A 26,440-nucleotide genomic window follows, 5' to 3' on the forward strand; every position below is an offset into this window, starting at 1 on the left:
AACCATAAATGTTACATACAATGTGATAGCAACAGGGGGAGGGGGGGTGTAGGGAATGGGGGTGTTGTACTTCAAATGGGGCCCACCCAGATAATGTTGCTTATTGGCCTATTGTTGTGTCGTTACGCCATTGCATGCATTTCTGTTTAAGCCATGTTCATGCTTAAACAGCAAAATAAAGTCCATGTTGATGGGCTGCAGAGCTTCACTCATAAATTGGGCGGTCCAGGAAGGTATTTTTGGTGCACATTACTATAATGGGTGATTAGCTGGGAGTGATGGCTTGCAGGGTTAAGAGGGTAATGCTTAGATGAGAGGGTATCTATGCTAAAATAGTCTAGTCCAAGTCCTTACCTAATTTTATTTGAGAATCATTGTCCAACAACAGACCTCAATTTCAGCCAAAATCTGTTTAAGCTGTAATTTTATTTTTTTTTTTGTCAGTACTTTGACCAAAAAACCAAAACATAAACTGTGTTTTGTTTATTCTTTAATAAAAGCTTATGTTACTTGAGAATCGCTGCTGAAAAAAACCTTTTCAAAGTCACCTTTGTCGTGTCCCAGCTGCAGTGCTGCCACCTGCTTCCACAGAGAAGACGCTCTCCTCTGGCTCGGACTTCTCCTCCAAAGCCGTCCTGTGTCTGATAGAGGCTGTCGGGCGGCGCTGGGGTCTGTACGAAACCCGGGAACGCTCCCAGCTCTTTCAAAGCGTCCAGGAAGAGATGGCCTCAAAGGGCCACGTCCTTCCGGTTGAAAAGATCCGCCGCAAGTGGAACAACCTCATTGTCACATACAAGAGGGTGAAGGACCGCAGCCGGGAGACAGGACATGCCAAAACATCCTGGGAATTCTTTGATGTGAGTCAGGAGTAAAAACGTGGAAATAAATGCATCTATCACGCATTTTAATAAATAAAGCAAATCATTCCTCTGTGGATCTGTAGTAAAAATCAACCCTTTTAAAAAGACATATAATTACTGTTTTAATTTGAGTAACTAGTTAAAAGTGGAATTATCCAAACCTGCTGAAAGCACCAAATATGGATTTTCATTTAATACTTTCTGACTGATTGCTCTCTGCAAATAGATGTGCTTGTATAGAAATACATTTCTATTGCACATTAACGTACTGTCTTAAAGTTTTACCTTCAACTCAAATAATCCATCTAGTCAAGTGATGAACTATATGACCTACATGGGTTGTTTATCTTCCTGCCCATCAACTCTTTCATGCAACTTCTTCCATTTATCCATACATTCATAGATCTGGCACCCACCTGTCTATTCATCTACATAGTTGTGAGAATTGGGTTTGGTGAAGTAGGATGTTTTCAATCAATCAATCAATTTCTTTATTGTCAACTACAGTTTGCATTATAATCGAGATTTCAGTTTCAGTACAAACTGTTCATCACATACATCACATAGATTGGGGTGGGGGGGGTGACACAGGGAATGATTTAATGAGGCAGTGCCTGCCGCAGAACACTGTCTTTGGCGCGTTCTTATAGCTGCCAAGGGTGCCACCGTGAGGCGGTTTCCTATAGCGCTGCCTTTATATCTGTGGAAAGATAGGAGCCACATTGGGGAGGGAGAGGGAAAAAAAAGCATATTTCACACTTTATCTTTGACAGGATACAGTTTGAGACATAAAAAAACCTCAGCACAAGAACAACATGAGACAAACATTTTAGCTGAGGGTTACATTGGAGGCTTGAGCCAAATGAAAGTCAATCTGAAATTTTGAGCATCAGTTGTCTATGTATGAAGAAATGTCTTCCATTTGTCCATGAACGCTGTCCACAGGCCATTGTCCTTGATAAGATGGAAGTTTATCAACCTGCAATATAGTTTTGAATGCTGTAATTGTAGATACATCTGGTATCCTCCAAATCCAAACAGGGGAAATCAGAGTATCATAAATCCGAAATTCCATACATCTTCAACATGCTCCAGTGTCAACAGTGTAAAACACACCATCCTCCAAGCCTTTCAGGATTCCATGGTGTATCCCATGCAGTATGTCGCTGCAGGACAGCAAGGGCCCCATTTTCCCTGTTTTCCAGTTGAGAAAATTTAATCAATTGCATTGAGAAACCAGCTGACGAGATCCATTTTTTTTAGTTTGGGTGATATGAAGAGAGAGCTCAGAAAAGACAAGACACAGCGAAGCAGGTACAGAGCAGGGAGTTGCAGAGCAGCAGAAAAATGTGACCGCCTCCTTCAAGAGTCAGAACAGATATAACTTTTGACAAAACTTCTTATTATTAATTTAGTTCAGGCTCAAAACGTTGTTGATTGAAATTGTGGGTTTAGTACAGCATCTATGCATTTTACCATCTAATAAAACCAGGGTCCAAAATTAACTTTTTGACTCGGCCAATTGGAGCAGAAGATTATTTAGAATTATTTACCCGCCAAGCTTATGTTTAATGGCCAAAAAAAATAAAATAAAATTTGCTCTCATATATTTTAAGGAACATATTATTTCACTAAGGCATTATGTTAAATGCAAACAAAATTACTCTGAAGGGTAATGTAATTTTATTGAAAAAAGTTGTAATTTAGAATTTCATTCATAATTGCAAAATACTTTTATTTGATAAAGTGGCCATAAATAAAACCATTCAAAAAACAGCAAACTATTTTAATTTGTTATATTCTCCATAAGTACATGGAATGTGGTATATACTGAAACTCTTCAGTTTCATAGATCTGCAGCTAGCGACAAATTAATCGTGTCTGTTGTCTTTTAGCGTATTTTCTGCACACAGAGCATCTCATTAGCTTAGCATTGTCTTCAATAAGCCAGTCTCTTGCAAAACAGTCTTCCCAAAAGTGTCATTTTTCAGTAAACTTTCTCTTTGGGGGTGTGCTCTCTGTATGCACATCTGTCTATTGCCACGTGAGGGACAGACAGCAGAGGAACAAAGGGACAGAGGGTAGACTCGCCAAAATAAAAGATTAAAAAATTTGCCTGAAGCGCTACTGTGGTCCTAACATTTATTTGTGGTGAATGGTGCTCTGGCATTATCTCGTCATATGAAAACTTGGTTGCATTTGGCAAGTGGTAAGTGTTAATTCCGGACCCCGATAGAAACCCTTCAATGTTTCTAAATACAAATCTCAAAGCAGTATCATCCACTGTAACAGTGATGTCAGTTTAATAAAAAGGTTTAATGATTTTGTTGCTATAAGTAACCGTTCTTTGTGGTCTTTTTTTCTGTGTAGCTCATGGATGCCACCCTCTGTGATACTATTGGCTCGCAGATCATTTCTAACAAAAGGAACAAAGGTATCAGTACAGCTTCTTCACTGGCCATCCCTTCTGCAAAGATTGCTGCAAAACCGACGCAGCTTCAACAACCAGCTACCATCATCCGCCCCAATGGGGACTTTGCTGCCGCTGGAGGTTTGGATCCCGCAGGTCTGGGGGGTGTTAGCGGCCAGGTCATGGGTAGCACGGCTGCAAGTCCTTCACAGACTGCAACCACTGTGACTCTTGTAAATGCTCCAGAGGTCAAGCCTGTTATTGTTCTAAATGGCGACATTGTTCCGTCTAGCATTCAGTCCGTGACCATCCCACCACCTCCGTCTTTTATCTCTTCTCCATGTTTTACTGAAACAGCCTCAGCATCTTCCTCTCTGGGCTCAGCCAGCAGCACAGATTTAAGTGCGTCGGTCTTGAAAACCCGAAAAGCTCCAAACTTCACATCCGGTGTCACGTCCTTCTGCCTCAGTACGACGCCGCTTAGCCACACTCAGAACATCCTTGGCCTGTCTTCATTCTCCCCAACGTCTTCCTGTCACACCGCTTCCAGTGCTGCTTCGCTGTCGGCGACAGTAATGGCAGGAACCGAGGGGCAGGACCAGAAGGGAAACAAGGAGCAAAGCAGCCTTGGGTTGTTTCAGGAGGTCCTGAAGCGACAGGAAGAGCAGGGCTACCTGGAACGGGTGGCTCGGCGCAGGGTGGAGGCCAGAGAGAAGAGACGGGAGAGGAGGGAAGTACGGATGACGGAATCACTCGGAAGGATAGCCACGGCGTTAGAGCTCCTCTCCTCCAAACAAGACACTATCATCGCGCTCCTGCAGAGACTAGCCGATCGAAAATGAGGAACTTTAAGGCACGAAAAAATTGTTTAAATATTTTGATCTTCTTTTGAAACGTGCTTTATAAAGTTATTCTCCTCAAAAATGATCTGGAATATTATTCTGAAAAAGTTTTACTTTACCCTCAAAAAAATATTGTGTTAATAAAGTGTTGTCATGTACTTAACATTTCAGTTTGATGTCCTCATACTTTCAATGAATACTTTACGTGCACTCGCCATCGACAGGAATTCATTCTGAGCCTGGGTATTTAACCACTCTTCTTTGCAGAGTTGGTTTAAATTGGTTTCTATCCCCGGATGGACATTTAAGCATAGATATACCTTTTTTAATGGGGTAAAGGGTTTGGGCTAAGTGGGTAACTATCTTCAAAACCTGAGTGATCCTTCACAAAACACTTTTAAAACCACTTTGGCACATTTGGTTAGAATCTTCAGGAACAGTATAGCAAAGCTGAAAGGTACCGGTCTACCAGAAAGTGCTGGTTAAAAACCCGGCATGACTGTTCACCTTGGAGCAGGGTTTTACAGCACTAAGGCTGAGAGATACGACCAAGAACTACGTTCCTGCTTATTGGACATATTCAAGCCTGAATTAAATATCCAGCTGCCTACAAGTTCAAACCAAAATATTCCTTCTGGATAATAGATCTGTTTGTCCACAATGACAAGAAGGTTAGGTAGAGCTGAGGTGACTATTTCAAATTTAAGAAGACTGTACCAGTGTTCAGCCATGGTGGAGGCAGCATCATGCTGAGGAACTAGTTAACTCATTTGTGACAGAATTGTTAAACTAATTCATTCAAGAGAACAATAATCGAAACTAATTCAAATCTTGCACTAAGCTTAAGGACAGGAGTCAACATATTTTAAACTGAAAGTTCCCTCTTTCTCAGGAAAGCTCTACCGGTTATGGGGAGGAGTGGTTAAACATCCAGCCTGGGTTATCTCAGAAGAATATTCAAAGCTGCAAAAGTAGTTTCTTTGCAACTTGCAGGAGGGAAAAAAGATGTCAAAAAATGTCAGCCCAGGCCTTTTGAGCCGAGACAGGCCCAGCAGGTACTGATGGAAAGACAATACAGCCTACGGAAACAAACTTTCTTGTGACCGTGCTTACACAGTCTTTTTGGTGTGTATGTTCTTGTTTAATGAACTTACAGCATCCATCCAGGCAGCTCGGATTTGGCCAGAGAGAGGTATAATTTAGAAATGTTCAAATGTTTAGTTGACAAACTTTGACTGAATTATGTTTTCGTAAAACTATGTTCTCATCAACTCAGGGCAATCTGATGAGTAGAGTGAGTAAAGTAGCCTATGCCCTGACCTTCTATCTCCTTATTTTAGAGATCAACAAATGGAACAATAGAGAGGACAGCACTTCTAATAAATTTCAAAACGGCCTGCCATACTAATTCTGTCAAGCTAAGAAATGTCAAAACGTCCTATATATGGAGCCTAAGTTGTTGCTTTATTATTTGCAAATGAAAATTTGCAAACCGAAAATACTTCAGACATAAGCGTCTCTGTGTGTGCTTACAGATTGATCTACACATTTGCAAATCTTACTTCAGATGTGTAAATCTAAATAGAGATTTGTAAATCTCAGTACATATTTGTAAATCTGAATACAGGTTTGTGGATTTTTTACACATTTACAAATCTCAGTATATATTTGTAAATCTGAGAACAGATTTGTGGATTTTTTACACATTTGCAAACTGGATTACATACAAAGTAGTTTTACACATTTTCAGATTGTTTTACAGACAAACAAATCTCCTCACACATTTACAGTTTCATTCCACATTTTCAAATCCCATTACACACATATTCGAGATACAGATGAACAACTCTCCACACACGTTTGCAAATAATAAAGCAACAGTTTTGGCCCCATATCTAACAGCAAAAAAAGTAAAGGCGTAATGACGTAAGTAAGTGCGTAATGATGTAGTTCCAACGCGCGCGCGGCGTTTGATTGTAGTAGGCTGCACAGTTGAGCTTCGGCTGCTAGGTGTGCTTCAGTTCCTTCTGCGTTCAGGTGAGTTAAAGCCACACAAATACAAACACATTCGTTTTAGCTTTAACGTAATTAAACGTAGCAAGACACCATAGACTAATATGACCTGTTGCTGTCCATACAGCCCTGAATAAAATGGCTAAACTCTCATTAGCATCAAGCTAATTTGAATGAAATGTGTTGAAGTGGAGCTCATACAAAGGTTACAGGACGATATCAGCCCAAATGCTTGTTTTCATCTCAAAGGAATAATCATAAATCCTTGAGGGGTGATACCACTTTCTGAACACATTTTCTGATCATTTGCAACCCGTTTTCTTCTGAGCAGATGGCTCAAAATTCAAATAGCCAAATATTTCTTGATGTAGCATGTGCATAGTGGATACTACTGTTTTGTTTGCCAGAACACTGGCTGTTATTATGCTGAACAATTAAAGCTGACTACACTGTAACGTATGAAGTAGGATTTGTGCAGCACTGACAGCTACCCCTCTGGAAAGAGCCAGGAAAATAATGCTTATGCCTGAAATGTGACTAGATCGAAAATTGTTATCAGTATAATCCATTTTAATTTTTACATTTTACTCTGAGGGGTGGAGCAGTTGAGATTGCCATGAAACAACTTTCTATTGGTGTTACAGCTAATGTTGCCTTCCTTTGATTCGTGTTTTTTTTTTCCCTCCAAACCTTACCATAGCAGATCTTTTCAGAGGAATACAAACCCCACCAATAGGAAAATAGTGATTGGTATGAAGATATGCCGAAAGAGATCGTTGCTCCAATCCAGCTATGTGGAAAAAATATCTGGGGATGGAAAATTAAGCACAAAGCCGGAGAAAAATACAGAATCTACCCAAGATGTTGGGAAAAAGAAGAAAAGGAAAAGCATAGCAAAGAAAGATGGTGAGTCTTTGCTACCTTTTTTGTTTTTGAGAAGAAATACCTCCACGCATTTAAAGTAAAATTATCATGTTATAACCTGTCTTTAAGTTTGCTGACAATGATCATAGAATTAAGTTACACATTTTTTTTTTCTCTAGGAACCTGGTTGGTGACTTGTGAAAACAAAGAGGGAGTGATGGATTTAAAGAAGCTTGAAAGAGGTGAGCAAAAGTAATCGTACCATTGTGAAGAGGATTCTAAATGACGTCTTGGCCACTGAGATTTATTTTGACCAGAAGATTTGCACCATACCTAAAATGGGGGTTAAAACTGTTCCAGGGTTTCTGCAGGTCATTAAAAATAATTAAAAGTAATTAGATTATTATTTTTTTAAATCAAAGCCTTAATTGGCACTAAAATTCATTAAATGTGATTATTGTGGCATTTAAAATGCTTTATTAAAAAACCATTATAAAAACATTTTCATCAGATATATTATATATTGCAATATATTTGTGCGGAACTGCTTCCGGGTTGATTGTAAAGCCGTACATCCGGAAAAGAAGAGGGGAGGCGGAGAAAAAGCCAGAGAATGGGAAAATGCAAATTTCAACAAAAGTGGCTGTTACTTGTTGATGGCATTAAAATTATTTCTAAGAGCATTAAATTATAGTTACTCATTACTGTATAAACCCTGTGTTCATCAATGCACAAACTGATGAGCAGTTTGCTCAGTGTTTTTGTCAATGATGACAAAATTATTTCATTGACGCTCCTTTTTTTTCATGACGATAACAAAAATGGAAGAGCTAAATGTGGATCTTTGATGGAGAAAAACATAACGACTCATGGGTGTGAATTTTAGTCGACGAGACTTAATAAAAATGTTAGCCGGTCAGACGATTAAAATGCATCATTGTGCTGTAATCTGCTAAGTAGTGTCTGCCATGCTGCTGCATCCTGTTTGGTCACGCCCACTTGGCGTGCAACGGTGCTCAGTCTGCATGACCACAGATGGACCATGGCAGCAGCGGCAGGCTGACAGTAATCCAGACTGGTCCGGTACTATACGCTGAAATCTGACAAACTGCAGAAATGCATCTTTAATTTCTACCAAAAACAATCCCTAAATTATATCCAAAGCAAAATAAATATTATTGCATGTTTATGTTTGGATAAAGACCCAGATGAAAAGGTAGATAGATCTTTGAATATTTCTCTCTTATTGTTCTTGTTTCTATCTATTTGAATATTTCAACATATTAGTTAACATATTGAAATTTGGGTCCAGATTGCCTAGGCATTATAAGGTAGTTATGAAGGATCTCTGTATTTTTTTTATTTTTTTTTTTTTTATATCAGACCCCTTTGAATTTAAATCTACTTTGATCTCTCAGCAGCAGTAACCATGGGGTAAATTCTTAGAAATAAAGCCACAATTGCCAGAGTAGATGTTTTCGGTCTTTGTTATTTTTTGGGGGAGAATTTAAGATTTTATTGATCAATGTGTAATGCATAATTCATAGTAGATCAGGAAGTGTTTGCTTCTGAATGGAAACCTTGTTTGTCTAAAACCATTATTTTATGGTACATTTTGTTGGTCTGTCGGCTATATTAACTAATATGATGTGTTGAACTAGATCTGCTATTTTAACTGCTTTTGTGAGAGACTTTTTTTTTTTTATAAAGTAGGGCATTAATTCACAAAAAAAAGTTTATTTGAATTCTAAAATTCAACAGCAATAATGAACTGCATGGCAGCATTCTATACTCAGCTATTATAGTATCTATGCAAGAGCTGTCAGTCTGGTAAAGTATTGTAAATTGTGAAGGTTAACGGTTTTATGAAAATGTGTCTAAGACTAATAATAGTTTTTGTCCTGAAGACTAAGATTAAGACTAAATCTAGGATGGCTGTAAAAAAAACAACAACACTGGTTTTGCTAAAGCCAAACCATAACAGATCTTTCCGACAGGCTGGAAAGACTAAAGACGTTTCCCAAAAAGCTTTTTGTAACCTTTATGATACATGGTAAATAAAAGAGAAAATTATGTTTTTCATTTTCCTGTTTTTAGGTATATCGTTGGATATTTTAACTATGGGCACTTTCTAACATTTAATACTTTTTGGAACAATGTTTTTAAGAGTGTCATTTCTATATAATCTATCATATGGGTGTATATTTTAGGTGAGAATTGTATTGAGTGTGAGGGCCTGTGGTTTACCCCACCTGCCTTTGAGGATCTAGCAGGAAAGGGTTCCTGTAAAAAATGGAAGAGAACAATTTTCCATGAAGGAAGGCCTCTGGGACACTTTTTTTCTGTAAGTCCCTTTTTCTATGTTTTGAAGTCAAATTATTGAAATCTCAAAAGTTAATCAGTGGGCACATGTTTGGCCTTACAGGAAGGTATCCTTTCAACGGTTGGATATCTAAGACGAAGATCTGAGCCTATGAGGGTAAGTGACCATGCACTTTCTTGGATGATTATGTATATGTTTGGTGTTTAATTAATCTTTAATTCGTATAGCAGAAGGTGGAGGTGCCATTGAGAAAAGACAGAAGGAAGTCAACAAACGCTGTCACATTCCAGGGAACTAGAAGCAGAAAGTACAGATCCTTCAACTCAGTGACCCAAATAAAAGTTTCCTCAGAGATGACGGACATAAAGTCTACAGAGGATCCTGACATGAGTACTGCTAAAGGCTCTGATGCGTTGGATAATGGACACAGAAGTAATTTAGATGGAGAACAAGAGCCAAAACAAAGAAAAACTACTGAGGAGGATGTGCTTTCAGCTCCAGAGTCCGCAAAAGACCACAACACTACAGAAGGTGATGTGTCCAGCAAAAGAATGTTTATTGAAGTCAGAACGGACACCTGTGTTGTTTCTTTGGTTGCTGCTGAAATTGCCTGCAAAGGTGTTTATACAAGTTTCTCGTGTTTTGCCTTGTAAAAACTACTTCAACACATTTCATTGTAACATTATGTAGTAGACCAGGGGTCTGCCTGACCAGGCACTTGGTTTTAAAACTGTATATTAGATAAGCTTTACAGGAGGTATTCATAGGGCCTGATAACCTTTCCTTTTCTCAGTTACTGTAGAGCTCCTGAGAAATATTAAGTGTCTAAAAAAGGGGTGGTGGGGATAAAATGGGCTAAAAGCATTCAGAGGTCATCTCAGTCTCGGTTAATGTAAAGGGGTTTGGAGAAGACCTAAAAATTAGTCTTCATAGATGAGACCAAATTTTAAATGTTCTGTCCTTTTTCCAACTACAACGTGTTGCAGAAATCCACCTGCATAAAATGACTCTAGTTTGATACATGGCAGTGGCAGCATTATTCTTTGGGATTCTTTTCTTTGCCATGGGCAGGGAAATTAAGTGGAAATAGTTGGCAAAATTGCTGTTACGGATTACTTTTATTTTTTTTTTCAGCTGGGTGACTAAAGTGATGGTGGTCTTTTACATAAACTATTAAATTACGTTAAAAGTTGTTGAATGTCAAAATCTGAAATATTGTGAAAGCTCTGCTTAAGTTTGGTTTATATTTCCTGTCTGAATGTTTTTGTTTTGCAGAAAGGTGCTATGACCCCGACAACACTACAGCTGAGAAACGGATGAAGATGAAATCACAGCTAATCATAAAAAGGCTCTCTATGGTAAGATGGCAGAGAGAGTTATTTATGAAATGTTCAGTAAAAAGATAAGAAACATTTCTCTCACATCTCAACATTTTGCTCAATCCTTTTTCTGTTCTTGACCTGGGGCCAACTGATTAACTTAATATACATTAACAAAAACGCAAAAATCACCTTGAAAGCATTTCACATAGCATGCACATTCGCCCTGCAGGTAAAAGGCTCCTATGTTATGGAGCCTAATGGTCAATGGTTTCACCTAATCATGGTGGACATGGATTTATCAAGCGATTGAACGCGCCGTTTTCACTTTTATAAGCTCAATAAAGCTGTTGGCGTTCCTGGGTTCAACAGACGGAACCAGTATGGGAATACCACCTCCAGAAGCTGCGTCTGGATGATGGTCACTTTAAAGGTTACTTCCACCTATCTAGTCCCTCATTAGATTTCGCAAAGCAAAAGTAAACAAAAGTTCAGATTTTTAACTCCTTCAACTTTCGCTTTGTTTAATTAGCAGGCAAAGAGGCCATCAAATTTCTTCTTTGCCATGCTGAATTCGCTGATTATTAGATTGCCTCAATATATATTTTTGATATCTAAAATAGGTTATAGATGTTAAAGAGACAATTTATTAATGATTAACAGTTTATAAATGTTTCATAATCAATTGTAAACTAAACTATTTATAAAAGGTAAATGGCTCATATTGCCCTCCTATTTTTATTTATCCCTAACATCAGTGGGCTTCATGACTTAACCCTAAACCGACTAATTTACATTGCCCTGCCATGTTAGGTTAGCCCTAACCCTTACATTAGTGGGCTTAATACCTTAATAAATGATCTATTTACCTTTTTATAAATGACTTAGATACTGATTAAAAATGATTCAAATGTTAATAAACTATCAATCGTTAATAAATGTTCCCTATACCATTATTAATAAATGGTTTTGATGGTTATTGTAAAGTGTAACCCTTAAATACATTTTTTCCAAATGAACACTTTAAAGGAAGTTACATTCTCCTTTTCTGAAATTAAAATTCTGGATTTTGTTTTTTCTACTTTCTTAAAAAGTTTTGCCAACAGATGGGAGAGTTCTTTAAAGTCATAGGGAAGTCATATTTAAATTTCATATCATTCTGGCTTAAACATGTATATAAATGTATTCTTTTTCAGATGATATTGTCCCAAAATGTAGAAAATTTCAGTAAAAAAAAACAAAAAAAAACATCTTGTCTTAAAATCTTGTTTTTGTTTTTATCCGTTATCTTATGCAGGCTAGCTAGTTATACGTCAGTGTGATCACCTAAAATCGGCCAATAATTTTTTTGGTCATAGCATTTTGATTCGTATGTCGCAGCTAATATACACAAAGATTGAAATAAGAATCATTTACTTTCCCATTAAGTTATGTCCCAATTTTCACGGGTATGGACGTCTGTGTCTTCAGCAGGCGTAGAGCTAACAGAACTGGTAGCGTTGCGAGGCAAGGGCTCAAACATGTACGCCTGTAAGCCTTCTACACCAAACCAAGCTTCTGGCGCCCCCGTTTTCCTCCTCTGAATAAAAAGTGTTTGATGGAGGAGACTCATCCACGACCTCCGACACAAAACTCTCCTCCTCTTTCATGTTTCCGCTGTCCATAGCGTTCATGACAGTGTCGTTGCCAAGTCACCAGTTTGGTGCTACATGGTCCCAATGTAATTTGCCATTGGGAACCTACTAGCACTAAGTTGCAAACTGTTTGGCTAGATTCCTCCGAAAAATTTCGGCCACAATCAAACGTGCTTGCGAACCTTTCGCCACAACAACCCCGCCGTCTTGATCAACGACCCATCACATTCACTTTATTCACTTGTGTAAAGTCGTGCACCACTCGGGAGAATTCGGAAATGCAACCGTTGGAACAGAAGTTTCCCTACGACTGTAAATAAATGTTAAAATGGTCTGCCACTGTAGATTTCATATAAACTTATACATTAACTCGAGCAGCAATCTTATCTTTCTCTATCCTCCTCTACTTTGCAACTGTAGCGCTGCTGCTCTGTCTTTCAAACACATTCTCCATTTTTCTTTCCATTTCTTATTAAAATCTCTAGTTCCAGTGGTATGAAACAGGCTTGTCCTGTTGCCTGTTGTCATGGTGATGCGTTAAATCAGTGGTCCACTGATAATAGATTTTCATACTGTTTACGCGCCTGCTCAACTCTGACTGGACCTACTCAGGGTTACTAAACTAACTCACAGCAGCTGTTGTAAAACCAATTAACTCAAGAGTTTCCAACCTCAAGCTCCATTAATTTAGAGTTGAGGATTTCAGTCAGTTTGTTTAACCTGCTTTGGGAAACTTTTGAATGGGGATGAATACCAGAATTGACTTCATTCAGTTCTGTTTGTAAATATATGTATTCAGTAATTTCTTTAAGTTGTCACCTAAATAGCACCCATGAAGCCTTGCTGCGTGGTGAACCAGTATTTTGAAAGTGAGGATGTGATGACAGAATCATGGAGGGTGTTACACAAAACATTTGTAAGATTATAGAAAGTGACATGCTGTTGTTAAACATGGAGGTACGAAATGCTCTTTTTGTGTTCATGCACTGCTTGGAGCCAATTTTAAAAATCCCTGAGCAACAAAACCAATGTTGGGAGGCCTTTATAAGTCCTTCCCAAGACTGATTGCTGGATTACACTAAGAACAGAGAGATGCATTACAATTACCATCCACCTCATTGAAACAAGGAAGCACATAGTCTGACAGCAGTATGTCAGAGCGACATACCCTGACTTTTAATGACAGTTTTACATCTGCATTTGAAATCATCAGTGCTTCACATATTTATTTCTTCATTATCCAGTAAATCGATAGGTTCATTTTCTATGTATATCTTTGTTCACCTAAAGGAATCTTCCTGTTCGTTTTTCATTCCATTTGTTTTCTTTTACAGAAGAGAACATATAAGACAAGAGGGCGACCAAAAGGTTTGTGAGTATTTATGCAACTACTCAAATCATCTTTCTTAAGATAAGTAACTATTGTTTTTCTTTTACAGACAGTTGGTGTGAGCCTTTGGACAATAACACAGAGAACAATGACCCTAAAGACGCAACAGAAGCTGTAGGGAAAAGAAATGCAAAGGAGTTGAACGGCAAAGATGACAACCTCACAGCTCCCCCTGAGGAGGTGACCGTAACCAGTGATCATGAAGACAGGACTGGTGAGGTTTTGCTAGTAAAATCAATTCTTAAATTTTTTTTAATCCCTTATTCGTTAAATTTTTAGAATTTCATCTCTGGAAAAAAAAAAACATATTAGAAATATATGACCCAGGAGGGATGCTAAATAACTAGTCCATGAGGCTGGACTATTGTAAAGTCCATAAAATTTAGTTAATTTATTTTTATGTGTCAGCAATTTACAAAATGTCATCTTAAGCCAATTTATAGTCAATTCAACTAGGTCCTACAGACAGATTGGTCAAAAAGTTTTCTATTTATGGAAAACTCAGCAGATTACATGAAGTCTAGATGAGCATGAGGCGACGTTGCATTGTTTACAGCAATCCCTCACAACATGCTTGTAGCGACAGTAGAGAGGAAAACTCCCCTTAAATGGGAAGAAACATCCAGTTTAGTCTTCAGCTGATTCCAAACACTGCAGCTAGAGTTCTGATAAAAATTTAAATGGAGTTCATATTTCTTTAATTCAATCTCCCCTTCTTTAAAATCCTCCTCACATATATATAGCCCTTAATACATAGTATTTTAAAAATTATAGTTTTCCTCTTAAAAATGTCTATCTACACACTTAATATAAAAAATAAAGTCAGTTCAATTATTAATTGAAACTTTTTGGTTGAAACTGACGCAAATTTAAAAAGAAACTGTACATGGAAACTTCAGGCTTAAGTTTGTTTGTATTAAAGTATCTTATGTATGATATAAACAGTTAAAAATATTAAACGGAATTAAGAAATTAAATTTTTTTATTTTCCTATTTCTAAGGTTTTCATCATAATTCACAAATTAAGCTTTACCAAAATTTCAAACATGCAGAACTTGTTAGCTTTCGTAGCCATTAAAGATGTAGGGGAGGATTTTGCAAGTTTTTAAAAGACCCTCCACTTCAAAAAAGAAAAAGAAATGCACATACACAACTTTGTTCCCGCCCCTGAGAGGGAACGCCTATTAAACGTGTGTGAGAGCATGCACGATTTCTCCTCGTGCACCAGGGTTCCCTTAAAAAAGTCTTAAAAGGCATTGAATTCTTCAAAATAAAACTAAGGCCTTAATTAGTATTAAAATGTCTTAAATCAGTCTTTCGTAGATCTTAATTTTTAAAACATCATAAATAGGATAATTTTTATTACGATTTATTTTTGTAATCTAAATAAAACATGAAAATTGACAATTTTTTATTTTTTTTATTTTTATTTTTTTAAATAACGACTCGCCATTATTGGTTCAGTCCCGATAGCGGAACCAATAATAGCGTTGTTGCGGCCAGGACATTTGGGAGATGCGCCATTAACTTTTTGTCTGGAAAATATGAGCAAGTGTAAATGTAACGAAAATTGGCTCCAGCCAAGAGTTTTCTCCTTGGCTAAAACCAGGGAACATAGATTAGCAACATAGATATGCAAGAAGTCATTCAAGCTCGGAACGGTGGGAATTAAGGCATTGGAGTCACATGCAAAGCGCGAAACACAAAGTGTCAAAATCGGGTTACCGAAAAACAGCCGGTATTTCTCGGTTTTGTTCCACCCTTGTCTCTGCATACTAACATACTAAGAAAACGATACAAAGAAAAATAGCTGCAAAAAAGACTTAGCACTGGTTATGTTGTGGCTTTAAAACAGATTTGTTTTGTTCCCTGCTAAAACAAAGGTTGTGAATTCAGTTAAATAATTATTAAAATATATCTGTCATTTGTGTGTTTTTAGCTTTCTTCCTGTATGGAAAGTTTTTCAAAATTTGAAACATTAGTGCAGTGGTTTATGTAAAAATAAACTTTTGGGTAAAGTTGTCGCAAGCAGGTTTCTCTTGTGTTTCATGTGAATTTGGTCTTAAATTTTTATTTCAAGTGGCATTAAAAAGTCTTGAATTTAACTTGTCTTATGCTGTAGGAACCCTGGTGCACGCTCTTTGCATTGTTCATACAACTTACTTTCAAAAAGACCATTTGCAAATTTTCCACTATGTCAGACTCTCCATCGGTGAAAATGGGGACGAGAACGTAGGACGGCTTTATGTAAACATATCGCTAGATGATCGACAGTTAGGAGGACCACTTATTTTGATGATCCGATGATCCACCTGGAAAAAGAAGATCCTCCACTATACCATTAACCTTTTACACTTCTCTCACATATGAAGTTCCTTGATCAGTACTTATGTTGCTTTCGTATGTCTGCTCACTCTTCTCAAACTGCCAGCTGGTCCAGAAAGCTTGGCATTCAAACTCAGCCTGTTTTTAACTGGAATTTTCTTCCTGTTCAAAGTGAGATTTTCTTCTCCTGTCGCAACATGGATGTTTGGTATTGGGGATTGTTGCGATGTCAACAACACATTTGTTCTGGCAAACTGCCAGGGAGCCAAGCCCCTCTGCTGCACCTTTCTGCTCTTCTGCTTGTTAGCAATCAGAGAATGCAGGTACTTCTGGTGTGACTGACCTGTAACTCCTGTTGGAGGAAGTGCTCCAGCATAAGAAGCAAACAGAGCTGGTAGCACATTAGCCTAGTGAACTAGTGCCACTCACCAGTGGCCAAAATCATTTATGCATGCCAGTGGTCTAGCCTAGATCAATGCCACAGGCTCTAGAACTGGCGGCCCAATCATAACACAGAGATGCGTTTTGAATTTTTGGATGCAAAGCCTTCGGGGTTTTGACGTGAGCAGGAAGAGGCTCTATGCTCATTCATTTTTAAGAAGGACGTATTCACTGTTTTACCAGCTTTCTGTCGTGCTTACTACGTCACAGTCAGTTGCGCTCATTGGTCAGAGCGTTGGCCAATAGGCACAGACAGTTTGAAAAACATGTTTTCATCAATAATCTTCCTATTTCTCATTCATCGGGGCCAGAATAAATTACACATTTAATCTGGTTTATCAGGCTATTAGCACATGTAAATTTAGAACTGTGCAAAAGTTTTTTCAAGGATAGTGCTGTTACTCATTTGCAGAATCTCATTGGAGCAGCACAAATACTCTGATTATTGTACTGAACAGTTTTAATATTCAAATCAAGTGAGTAACTTAAAAATAAATAAATAAATAAAATGAAATACACTTTGTGGTTATTGTTTATGGTAGAAAGTAAAAATGAATAAATGTTGAATAGAATTTTGACTTAAAATGTTGACAAATAGCTATTTAATTTATTGGTGTTGAAATTTACCATAGCATGTTTGCTATTTATTATACTTTTTGAATGATTGGTTTAATAGGGTGGAAATTGGTTTTATTTCACTATATATTTATGTTGTTAATTTTAAAATGTAATAGCTGTGCTTCTGTTTGTTTTGAGTTTTTATTTTTTTTACCTCTATGACTGGAAGTCTAAAAATGTTGACCATCATACAAAGATAAAGATGGATCAGCTAAATTGAGGCTCTTTGAGTGAAATCCAGTTAAGTTTCATAGTAGAGACTATCCCTTTCAAGTTGGGAATCACAAAGTAAACCCGACTTAAAAACAATATTAGCGGCTGCTGACCAGAGGAGTTTATTGTACAAAGTCAGTGAGTTAATACAACAGCGTTAGTAGTAAGTAATATGTAGGATCTATTTAGACTGACTCTGGAAAGTGTCCTAAGATGCAGTGTTGTGTCTTGGTGCTGTATAGGTAAACTTAAGTTTTTATGTATCCCTTTATTATTGTAAAAATATATTATAATACGCAAAATTCTAGGAAACACAACAGAAACCAATGGATGCAGAAAACTGTCTGTAAAGGCAGTGAAAACGGTGATTTAAATTGTATATTTGTCCTTGATTTTTACTGCACAGAGCTGCCTGCTGCACCCCTAAATCTGACACTTTGTGTTAACGACGATGACTCTGATAAAGCCGAATCCGAGAATGGAGAAACAGAATTGGAAGGATTAGGGACAAGGTAAGATCAAACTGCCTTGACACTTTTAATACCAGCAAAGTATGTTTTTTACAGGATATATTTTTCTTTTTCTCCCTGAAGCATCCAACTCTCAAATGGATTTCATGCCTCTGAAATTGAGACCAAAACTACAGCGGTCTCTGGAGGATCAGATGTGGATTCACTGGATCTGGATCAACTGAAGAAGGAAAAAATAAAAATGCAGCTGAAGGTTTTAAGATTGCAAGAGGAGTATTACACGTTGATGCTAAAGGACTTAAAAACAAAAGATCTGAACTGCTCAAATGAGAACTGATTTTCTGACTACAACTAGGATCAGTAGAGCTACAACGAGTATTTGAAGAAATTAGTCATACTGACACATCGATTTAGTTGATGTAAATTTTAAATTCAAAATGTGAATTTTTATGTTTTTTTAAAACTTTTCCATTTTAAATGTGTTTAAGATTGAAGACCACTTGTTTTTCAGAGACCAAAGTAATGGTTTCAAAGTGTCCAGCTTATAATACAGTTCATAAAGTGCAGCTTTGTATGGTGATTTATACAATGATGTGGAAGTAGTCAAAAAAATAGAAAAACCCATCAAACCGGCACTCCACAATGATATTTTAAAGTATTCTTCTACGTGTCCAGTTGAACCCGTTACTGGTGAATGTTGTTATATAAGCTAATTCATAGCTAGATTTGTCTCCTAGCATTTATTTTGTTTACTTCTTTGGTTCAGCATGGTAACTCTGATACTGCTAATCTGTTTTTGTTTTACTAAAAACGATTTAGGTGTTTTACTGTAATACAGTTCTCAAAAGGTTATACACTGTTCATCATAACAGATACAGATGTAACTTGTTCACATTCAAACATGATTTTCTCCATAATTTGTTGCCTTTTATCAATGATGGAGAGAAAAATAGAAATCCATAAGATAACGAGGCACCTGCTTACCTGCAATAAGCTCAGTTCAAACCAAACTTTTAACAGTGTTAGCATGATTTTATTTTATGTTTTCTTCTGTGGTAGCTGCAAGAGCAGTGTGCAATCCTAAAAAATGTAGCTTTTATCTATTTTTTTATTTTGTGTCAGGGTTTTTGTAAAGTTTCTAAACGTTGTACATGTAAAGCTGTGCATGACCCTCAGAGGGTTTCTCTCATTACTTTAACCATGTTGGATGCATCAATCGGTTTGTTTTCAGTTTATTTTTAATGTGAACTAAATCACTTTGAAAAAGTGAACAGCCAGAGTTTTTCTGTTGGTGCTTTCCATCCATTGTGCTAAGCATTTATTAAAACACTCGGATTATATGTTGCTTGTTTTTGTTCCCATTCATTTCCTCCTTATGTTAAACGCTAAAAGTAAACCAAGTTTGCTGCTCCTGTTACATCACGTTTCTATAATGACTCATAGCAAGCACTTTTACTGAAATAAGACCGTAATCTATAAACATTTAGCACACCAAAAACCATCAAATTGTGCAAATTGTAACAGTGAAAATCAATTTAGCTAAATGGAACAGCAGTTCAGATTACCCACCCTTTTTGGAGTCCTTAGGGGGGATACTGAAGAGTGCCTCTTCTGGGAACTCCCTTGTTCTTCTGGGGGACGTCAACTCTCAATTGAACTGGAGTGGTGTTCTGTTGTTGGACTTCTGTGCTCTTCATGGATTGTCCATAACCAACATCTTGTTCAAGCATAAGGGTGTCCGTATGTGCTCTTGGCACCAGGACACCCAAGGCCGTAGTTCCATGATTGACTTTGTTTTTTCATCTGATCTACAGCCGAATGTGTTGGACATTCTGGTGAAAAGAGGGGCAGAGCTCTCCACCAAACACTACTTGGTGGCTCAGATGGTGGGAGAGGACGCCGGATAGACCTGGTAGGCCAAAAAGTATTGTGAGGGTTTGTTGGGAACGTTGTGAGACGGAGCTTTAACTCCCACCTCTGGGAGAGCTTTCCGAGGGAGGTGGGGGACATAGAGTCTGAGTGGACCATGTTCCATGCCTCTATTGTTGAGGCGGCTAGTCGAAGCTGTGGCTGCAAGGTGCATGTGGTGGCAGCTATCCTCGAACACGCAGGTGGCTCGGCTGGTCGCTGAGGCAAAATTCGGTTGGGAGAGGCCAAGGAGAAAGACTTCTGTACGACTTCAAAATAATTCTGGCATCTCAGGAGGGGGAAGCAGTGCAGTACCAACACTATTTATAGTAGGGGTGCTGTGCTGCTGACCTCGACTCGGAAGGTTGTGTGCCGGTAGGAGAAAAGCTTCGAAGGCCTCCTTTATCCCACCTACACGTCCTCCATTGAGGAAGCAGAGCCTGGGGGTTCCGGGTCGTATTCTCCCGTCTCTGGTGCTGAGGCCCCAGACATAACTTTAGAAAGATTCAAATTAAACATCAACTACAACTGTGATTTTTGCCAACTAGAACCAGAAACCATCATCCTCCTGTTTTACTGCTGCTCCTACTGTAAGAAGCTGGACTGAATTGGAGCAAGAATATTCAACTTGATCACTACTGTTTTTTTCTTCTGTTTATTCTCCTACTTATGTTACTTTGTTCTTACGTTTGATTATATTTCTTTGATTTTTTTTTTGAGTAAATATACATATATACTGTACGGTCAATAAAAAACAAAACATTAACTGCTGCCATGCTGTTTTTAGACTAATCGTGCAGACCAACATGTTCACATGCAATTTTAATTGTATTTTTAAATAGATGGAAATACCAAAACTGTTTTTCTTTTTGCAAGAGAAAGACCAGACATTACGGAATAATGAAGATGAATCAGAATGCGATTTAAGACCACACAACTCAACAGCAGAGTTTGCATAATAGTCTGAAAGGATATTAGTGAGAGATGTTCAGGCAGTGAAAACTGGGACTAAGGAAGGAGGAAGAGTAGATGGTGGAAATGATGGCAACTATGGAAGACCATTCTGAGGAAGAACAAGATGATTAACTGGATCAGGATATAATGGAAGAGAATGGAGATGGTTTTGACAACCCTAAAGATGTATGTGGTGATGTTTCCTACACAAATCACTAAAAGTCTATTTAATCTGCATTGCATTATAACTGAATAATAATGGATGTTTTAATACGCATCTTCTCTTCCAGAAGTTGATCCATGTTTGATTATTTTAACACCAGAGATTACAGAAAATATGCTGAAAAGGATGCCAATAGTTGGACAAAAATGTTTTTAAGTGTGTGTAAATTAAGAAAGAAAATTACTGTGGAAAGCATTGGGTGACTGTAAATGTAGCATGGCTTTTTGTTAAGTAGGAAGAGGAGAATAAAAAAAAAAAAACAGGCTCAGAAATAACGCGACCATGAAGTTATTCCCAAACTGCTTTGAAGATCAACACCTTCATTGTTTTTTTTTTTGTTTTTGTTTTTTTTTTCACAACAATAACAGTTAAAAATTTAAAGTAGCCTGCTACAACCTGAATTGAGGTTAAGATAATAACATTCAAAAAACATCCCAGGAGATGGAGTGTTTTACAGCCCATATTCCTCCAGATCCGCTGGATCACAAGTTAATCTGTGACACTCTGCAGATTCTGACGCTTTCAGATCCTCACGATGCATTTATTTGATCCCCAAACTTAAATTACTCATAATATTTCACATTATCCACAGACTACAGGCGTGTGTTGGATAGATATTAGGCCAGGATAAATTATAACCTTTATATTGACCCGTTTGTTTACATTTGCGGCATTTTGATCGGGCAACCACGCAGCCATCTAATCTCTCCAAACAGCTGTGCTGTGGACCCCGTCACAAATTAATCTAGCTCTTCGTTTAAGAAAATCTGCATTTTTATACAAGATAAAACATCAAGCAGTCATGGCGACTCATACCCACACCATAGCGGTAGCTGCTAACTTTGGGATTTAAATTCTACTGTGAAAACAGAAAAAGTAAAGTTTCCGCATCAACAGGTATGTGATTCCGATTCTGCAATGCGCCTAAGGAAATACATTTTACCCCCTTTTTACATATGGGGCAGTAAAACCAGTTCAGCAGCAGCCCGCTATGGTCTCATAACTGGATATTATAAACAGACTGAACACAATAGCAATAAAAATAAAGGAGTTTGACCTGATACAGTTCATCATACGGGACAGAGTTTTGGGATCCACTAAAAAGCAACAACACCGTAGTAGAGACTTGTATTTGTGTCCAGACAGGAGAATAAAGGAAATATGAGAGCATGGAATCTAAGAAAATAACTTTTTGTCAATATTCAAAAAATAAAGTGGGAATAGTTGGAAGGATGAGAAGCCCAGTTGTTCTGTTTGCAGTCAGTTTTTCTTGAAAAGGTGCTGCTTACACACGTGCATTCTGAATGACAGGCCTCATTAATGGATTTATTTTTACATTCAGGAATTTAGAAAGTGGGCGGACTTTATTGTCCAAGCTACAGGTTTTCATTTATAGCTTATCGTTCAACAGGAGAAATGACTCCAGTGTGAGACAGACTTTTATTTGTATTTTTTTCTTTACACTAGTGAACGACGCTGTTCTCTGTGTGGGATTCTTTGCACTATTTGCTTTGCTGAGGATACAAGTTCTTTAACACATCGTTCTAATCTGAAAAAACAAAACAAAACGAAGTTAATTCATTAAATATGTCGGTTGATTCTTTTGGGGAACAGTTTTGTTACGTTAGGAATATTTTTTTCGCCAGGCATCAACACAGCCACCTAAGCTTCAGTATCATCTGCGGTGCGCATAGATTCTAATCAGTTCGTCCCCAGTTGATCTGTCACACCGTACAGACCTGTACAGAGGGGAAAGGATGACTTTAATGTATCCTTCTTTCAGATATCCTTTTCCCCTTTAAAATATTGTAGAATATACATTAGACTGTGAGGGTACAGAGTTTATTTGACAAAAAAAATCTGATTTAATCTATTACTCTTGGTCTTTTTTTTTTTAACACATCTCAGTTTAGCAGTGCTCTTTGAAATTGTTTGCTGATTGCGCAAACTTGTTGATCCCTGTTTGGGGTTTTGTTTTCCTGCGTGTGAGAACACTACTTTTTTTTCAAAATCCTCAATTGTAGTGGGTGAGAAAGGCATATGACACAATGTAAATAAAAGCCCTGCTATTTTCAGATCACAAAACGTTTTGGCATGCCATGATATGACTCATGTGGGAGGGGGCCGGGGACATCTCTGCAACTTAAGTTTCTGTTTCATTTCTTCTTGTTTTTCAGTGGAGGCAAGACATTTACTGTTGAGGTTTTCTTGGGTTCTCAAAGCTTTTAATATTCGAGACTTGTACTTAGGGAGAACAACTGACAAGCCAGCAGAACCACAAGCCAGCACAAGTAAGCTCCCATTTTGAAACTTTGAAACAAAACTAGATATAGTTGTTTTTTTTTTTAGGAAGGCTTAGTTGTTTGACACAACTTGATTGTTATGAGGTTTTTAACAAACCTGTTTAGTTTTCCAGTCAGAAAATAAGTCGACTATAGATTAATTGAATGAAACGAATAAATTCATGACAGGGTTCACGGCAGCAGTTAGTCAGGAAATTAAGCAAGCCATGGCTTTAAAAAACCGCTGCAGCTGCAAAAATACTAGCAGTTTTGTTGCAGGTTGCACTAGAGCTAGAACAATAGCTCTAAAAAGATTACTTAAGTGTTTTGTCTTTTGTTATATTTGAAGTGTTTCAGGTACTTTAAAAGGTAATTGACATCAGACAGTGATAACTTAAATAAATACAGGAAGTAAATATACAGAAACCCCTTCTGCCTTACTGAAAAAACATCTTTCACCTTTTTATATCATAGATTATCTGTCATTTCCCTCTTCCTGCAGGAAGCCAGATCTAGTTTCACTAATCATATTCAGAGCTGATTACTGTTAGGCCTGTAGAATCCAGAACTCTGTTAAACAGAAACTGACAACAGGAAGTGGGCTACATATTCAAAATATCAACAAACCATGCCTAGATTTGAAGGAATTCAAGAACACATCAGAAACAAAATCTGTCATGTGCAAGGCTGAAGCTTAAGCAAACCACATTTAGAGGCTTTATCCACAGATGGATAACAAAAGAATCAGAGGTTAACTCACCCATGAGATGCCGGCATTAACAATTCATCCTGGAACCCAGACCACCTCAGTTAAAGTTCCTGTTAAAGAGACTGGTCAAAAATGGCATCCAAATAGGTCCCAATCCTAAAGCATTGCCGTCTAAAGAGAAAAAACTCTGTCATACCTTACCTAGAAATATATTAATGAGCGTTATGTGTTTACATCCCTTCCATTTGTGAACATTTTCCTTTTTAGGGCAGACTATATTTATTAGAAGGACGTGATGAAGAGGAGGAGCTCTTCATTAACATCCATTGGTGAGCAAGAGGAGGAAGGACAAAGATGTGACAGAAGACAAAGCCTAAGAAAAAAAAAGCGTGTCCACTACAAGGATCCTGACGACAACAATGAGGATGATGATGATGATGATGATGATTATGATGATGATGAGGAGGAGGAGGAGGATGAGAATTACGACGATACACCACCATACAGTTGGGATAAAGGTGCTATCCATACCTTTTTTTTTTTAACAACAAATGCAACATTAAGCATTTAAACACATATTTTATACTGAACTTAACATTTTATTAGACTGAACTATTAATAAATATTTGGGAAAAAACTACATTCGCAATGGATGCTTTATGAGGCTTTCCTGTCTCCAAGATGTAGAAATGTGGCCTGTAATCTGTGGGAGCAAAGAGGGAATGATGGACGTCAAAAAACTTGCAAAAAGTAAGCACACCAAGCTGTTATGAAATATGTATCGGAGTATGAGGGGTCTGCTTTGGAGGAATTCATAAAATGAGAAGTGTAAGGTAGTTTGATTTGGAGAAACGAGTCCTTTAAAGAGGTGGGATAAACTGTGATGGTGGACCTTTTTTTTTTCGTCGTCCTCCAAATAAATAAATAATTAAATAAATCAGGTTTTTTTTGGTTTTTTTTCTTTTTTTTAATGCTTTGTTCACATTAAGTATCTGTGGCTATGCTGTGCAGGTGAGGAATGTATTGAATGTGAGGGTCGCCTGTTTTCTCCACCTGCCTTCGAGGAATTTGGCGGAAAAGGTTCCTCCAAGAAATGGAAGACCTCTATATACTCTGGTGGAAAGCCTCTCCAGTATTGGTTTGATGTAATTCCAGTTTTATTCTGCACCTATTTGAAGAAAACACCATTTCTGTTTAATAAGCTAATCATTTCCTTTATCACAGGAAGGCCTCCTGGTCACAGGGAGGTTTAAAGGAGCAAAGACTTTCAAGGTAAATTAACACTTTCATACAAGAACATTTCTTTTTAAATGGTGTCTTTAATTTTTGTTTTGTTTTTCAAACAGAAAAGAATCAAGAATTATCAGAACAATGGATATAAATCATCATACACGACAAGACAAAATGGCTCTGTAGGAGGATCTAATCACTCAGGAGAGTCAGAAGCAGAGATTACAGAAGACTCCGAGGAAGAGGATATTAGTGAGAGACATTCAGGCACTGAAAACTGGGACCTGAGCATGGAGGAAGAGGAAGGGAGACTATCTGTTAGAAATGATGGTGACTATGTGAACTCAGACCATTCAGAGGAAAAACAAGATGATAAACTGGATCAGGATGAAATAGAAGATGATTGGGAGGAGTTTGACAACCCTGAAAACATCTTTGCTCCTAAAGGTGATGTTTCCTACACAAGCCGTTGTCCAAAGTCTGCTTATTTACACCAGCTGACCAATAATGGATTAGTGAATACACCTCTTCTCTTTCAGAAGCCGATCCAAGGTTGATTATTTCAACACCTGAGAAACTCGCACTGCAGATGAGAGTGAACGTTATGATCGAAAAAATGCCATCGGTAGGACAAAAATCTGTGCACAAATACTTCAGTTAAATACGATTAAAGGAAATGATGCAGAATGAAATAATGTTGAAAAAATATGAATGTGGTTTTATAACCAAAGCTTAATAAATAGAATAGAATCAGTTTTGCTCGGTGCGTGGCAGGAAATACCACAGCCTTGTTTAGATTTAAGTTTGGGAATTTCTCTTGTGAATTTTTTGAAAAACAGAAATTGTAACAGTTAAGTGTCAAGCAGCTAAAAAGTCCTAAATGGTGGAAGTGAAAAGTTTTCAGAAAAAATGTAAGCTTTATCTGCTAAAGAACGACAACTAAAGTAGGAGATACGGTTAACCTTAATGAAATTAAGAGAATCGTTGCAACTGGGGATGGTATAGAAAAGTAGAGATAGCAGAGATTCTCTAGACCAGGGGTCGCCAACGTGGTGCCCACAGGCATCAAGGGGCCCTCAGGGGCCTCGTGGGATGCCCACAGCCTCTTCTTATAACAGCAAAACTCCCCAGTGTGCTAAGTTTGACATTTTGATTTTATTCTGCTGCCCTTCTTTTATTATAATTTGTTTTATATTTATATAATTTATAGAGCATTTCATAATTTTAATCTCACAGAGTATTTATGCATTTAGAGAGAGTTAAAAATGGCAATATCATAAAGAAATTTAGGGGTTAAAAGAAAGATTAAAATATGCTTATAGTGTATTAAGTTAAAGGAATAGTACACCCAAAACATGATTAGCCTTCATTTTCTACTCACCCCCATGCTGAACAACACTCTGGAGTACTTT

The 26,440-nt window shown here is 37.6% G+C and overlaps 3 protein-coding genes across 5 annotated transcripts in view; all 3 read left to right on the forward strand.

The window, feature by feature from the left end:
• LOC107087155 overlaps nt 1-4,263 on the forward strand; it is an 11,790-nt gene extending 7,527 nt beyond the window's left edge. The window contains exons 3-4 of the mRNA XM_015378574.1: nt 565-857; nt 3,231-4,263. Coding sequence (XP_015234060.1) covers nt 565-857; nt 3,231-4,112 — 1,175 coding nt within the window. The 3' untranslated portion in view covers nt 4,113-4,263. The remainder of the gene's footprint in view (nt 1-564; nt 858-3,230) is intronic.
• Nucleotides 4,264-6,057: 1,794 nt separating this feature from the next.
• LOC107087150 lies at nt 6,058-19,051 on the forward strand. Of its 3 annotated transcripts, none has more exons than XM_015378565.1 (11): nt 6,058-6,149; nt 6,829-7,031; nt 7,169-7,231; nt 9,200-9,333; nt 9,415-9,468; nt 9,540-9,843; nt 10,588-10,670; nt 13,600-13,633; nt 13,705-13,869; nt 17,659-17,764; nt 17,846-19,051. In XM_015378565.1, exons 2-11 carry the CDS (start codon nt 6,878-6,880, stop codon nt 18,057-18,059), a joined length of 1,311 nt encoding a protein of 436 aa, XP_015234051.1. In that variant the 5' UTR covers nt 6,058-6,149; nt 6,829-6,877; the 3' UTR covers nt 18,060-19,051. The 3 variants fall into 3 exon arrangements, with proteins under 3 accessions (XP_015234051.1, XP_015234049.1, XP_015234052.1); XM_015378563.1 differs by having other exon boundaries at nt 6,081-6,149; nt 6,826-7,031; XM_015378566.1 differs by having other exon boundaries at nt 6,081-6,149; nt 6,826-7,031; nt 9,543-9,843.
• A 2,190-nt stretch (nt 19,052-21,241) lies between these two features.
• LOC107087163 (MATH and LRR domain-containing protein PFE0570w-like) lies at nt 21,242-25,876 on the forward strand. Its single transcript, XM_015378582.1, has 9 exons — nt 21,242-21,704; nt 22,985-23,098; nt 24,066-24,316; nt 24,480-24,548; nt 24,810-24,943; nt 25,023-25,070; nt 25,145-25,475; nt 25,568-25,653; nt 25,868-25,876. Exons 3-9 carry the CDS (start codon nt 24,094-24,096, stop codon nt 25,874-25,876), a joined length of 900 nt encoding a protein of 299 aa, XP_015234068.1. The 5' UTR covers nt 21,242-21,704; nt 22,985-23,098; nt 24,066-24,093.
• The last annotated feature ends 564 nt before the right edge of the window (nt 25,877-26,440 follow it).

Source organism: Cyprinodon variegatus, unplaced genomic scaffold (genome assembly GCF_000732505.1).
Source record: "Cyprinodon variegatus isolate N-32 unplaced genomic scaffold, C_variegatus-1.0 Scaffold175, whole genome shotgun sequence".
Taxonomy (NCBI): Eukaryota; Metazoa; Chordata; class Actinopteri; order Cyprinodontiformes; family Cyprinodontidae; genus Cyprinodon; species Cyprinodon variegatus.